This window comes from Pundamilia nyererei, unplaced genomic scaffold (assembly GCF_000239375.1).
Source record: "Pundamilia nyererei isolate P.nyererei 1_Seehausen unplaced genomic scaffold, PunNye1.0 scaffold00269, whole genome shotgun sequence".
In the NCBI taxonomy this organism is placed as follows: Eukaryota; Metazoa; Chordata; class Actinopteri; order Cichliformes; family Cichlidae; genus Pundamilia; species Pundamilia nyererei.
In genome coordinates this window covers 655,786-658,138 of record NW_005187670.1, presented here as the reverse complement: position 1 = coordinate 658,138, position 2,353 = coordinate 655,786, and the positions used below count along the sequence as shown (strand labels likewise).

At 51.6% G+C, this 2,353-nt stretch overlaps 1 protein-coding gene across 1 annotated transcript in view; it reads left to right on the top strand.

The window, feature by feature from the left end:
• Positions 1-1,875, top strand: part of LOC102213625 (interferon alpha/beta receptor 1b-like) — a 7,666-nt gene extending 5,791 nt beyond the window's left edge. The window contains exons 6-8 of the mRNA XM_005750343.1: positions 313-470; positions 625-797; positions 880-1,875. Coding sequence (XP_005750400.1) covers positions 313-470; positions 625-797; positions 880-1,123 — 575 coding nt within the window. The 3' untranslated portion in view covers positions 1,124-1,875. The remainder of the gene's footprint in view (positions 1-312; positions 471-624; positions 798-879) is intronic.
• The last annotated feature ends 478 nt before the right edge of the window (positions 1,876-2,353 follow it).

The window sequence follows — 2,353 nt, the reverse complement described above, 5'->3', positions numbered from 1 at the left end:
CTCTCTCTCGCCCTCGCTCTCTCTCGCCCTCTCTCTCTCAGAGACCAGCTTTTTCTTTCTGAGTCAAAATTGAATCGAATTGATTGTAGAAATTAAAACCGATACCAGCACAGCCTCCACGCAGGGACACATCAGAGGAGAACCAATCAGGTGTCAGAGTGTAAACTCGTCCAATCACAGCCTGCAGAGGAGATAAGTGAAGTTCTCTCAGGGTCTGAGAGGGTGGTCACATGGTCTGCCACCATCTTCATGGTGACAGCTGTGACTCTGAAGGCGGAGCGCCTCCATCTAACGGCGTCGGTTTGTTTCCAGGTTCGATCCCCTGGTGGAACATCTTCCTGTACTTCCTCGGCTCGCTGCTGTTCTTCTTCCTGATCGTGCTGGGAACCATTTACGGTTTATTCAGGTGCTGCAAGACCATGAAGGATGTTCTGAACCCGTCTGACCAGATGCCCTCCCACCTGAAGAAGGTAGCTTGCAGTTGATGAGCGGGTGGTGTTCACCTGATTGATCTGTTTTATTTAAACCATGAACTGGAACACTTATGATGAGGTGTGATCGGGGCGTTTCTCTGTGATGTGCGCATCATCAGCAGCTCTTCTTCTCTCCTCTGTCCTCCTGCAGTACCTCTGCAGCTCTCCGGGCTCCGACATCCCTCGCCTCCTCACCCCAGACTCTGAGTCTGAGCTGCTGTGTGAAGGTGTGACCATCTGTCCACCGCCCACCGTCCTGGAAATCCACATCCCTCCTGCCGAGGAGCTGGCAGCACCCCCCTCGGGCCTGGAGCCGAACAGCAGGTCAGTGTTGGCGTGTTCATTAGAGAGCGTTCATGATGGCAGATCCGGCAACGCCAGCTAAACCGTGTCTCTGTGTTTGCAGTGTCAGGCACAGCCGGCAGGACAGCAGCAGCAGCGGCGACTCCGGCGTCTACTCCTCTGGCGGCGGCTCCTCAAGCAGCTCTGCCCTGAAGCATCTCAGCGCCGTTCGCCACAACCACATGGGGAGCGATGACAGCTTTAAGGGTTTGTTGGACCCTGAGCGGGTGAACCTGCGGGAGATGACGGCCCACCTCAAGAGCCAGCTCGAGGTCGCGGATGAGGGCGTTGTGGACGTGTGCGTCTGAGCAAAGAGGAGACGGGTCCGTGGGAAATGTGTGGCGTGCCTTTTTTTCCGCCAGTCACTGTGAAACGAGCGTCTCTTTTTAAACACAAACACTGAAAAAGACTGAACTGCTGAGCCACGCCCCTCACGCAGAAGGAACGAGTCGTGCTGGAGCGTCGCCGTTTGCAGCTGCTGATCCTGGTTCAGGCAGACAGGAAGTCCTGCTGGTGCTGACAGAAACATTCCTCCTTCAGCCGCTACTGTCGTCTTAACCCTCGCCACACAGCTCGACTCTGCGCGCCATCACGCATCACTTTAACTTTCACAGGTAGCTTGCAGGTGCTAGCATTAATCAAAGAGGAAGCAGTTCATTACGTGAGCGCACCTGGCTACAAGCATGACATCTCTGCGGGCGGCGGCCTCTGTGTCGCTTTCATTTAATCTCCGTTTTACCGTAACAGCACGTTTTATTCTTCCATTTATGGTTCTTATAGAATCTCTGTTCTGGTAACTCTTGCTTTCTTTATGGGTCTGTCTCACCTCCATCTGCAGCTTATGCTCCGCCCACATGGTGATGTAGAAACCGAATCTGTGGCATGTATCAGCAGGACAAATCAAACAGTAATTATAATCAAAGAAGCATCAGTCGTGTGGTTTGACTTCCTGCTCTGAATCGCCCCGCCCATCTGCTGACCTCTGTTAACCTTTGTATATAAGCTTGTTGTGCAGCTGTGTTTACAATCAGAAACTAAATAAACTCCTGAAAAAACCAAACTCGCTTCATGTTACTGTGCGCAACAACATCTCGTTCCAAACCCTCGTTTCACATGTTTGATGACGCAGTTCCTGTGACGTCCAGCAGAGGCAGCAGTGAGTCAGTTCCCATAAACTCCCATGTTTACAGCAGCAAAGAGCCTCTGTGCGGACTCAAGCTCACGCCCCTGTGTTTCTATGGTACACTGTTGCCCAACAGTGCAAAAACATGAGACGAGTGATTTTTCATATGACAGGCGTTTGCTCTGCTGCAGAGCTTTTCTTTGGTCTTTTCCACGTCATGAAGAAAAGCTTGAGTGTCGCTGATAAACTGCAGCCGGTTCTGTTCCCGTGGCAGAAATGTTGGACAGGTACGTGAAAGCTCGACCAAAGCTGCACTTTCCTCGGGTGAAATGACCTGAGAACAGGAAACGTGATTCATGTAAAGTTCAGCTACTAAATCCCTCCAACTTCTAATTCTGTGTTTATTTGCTCACAC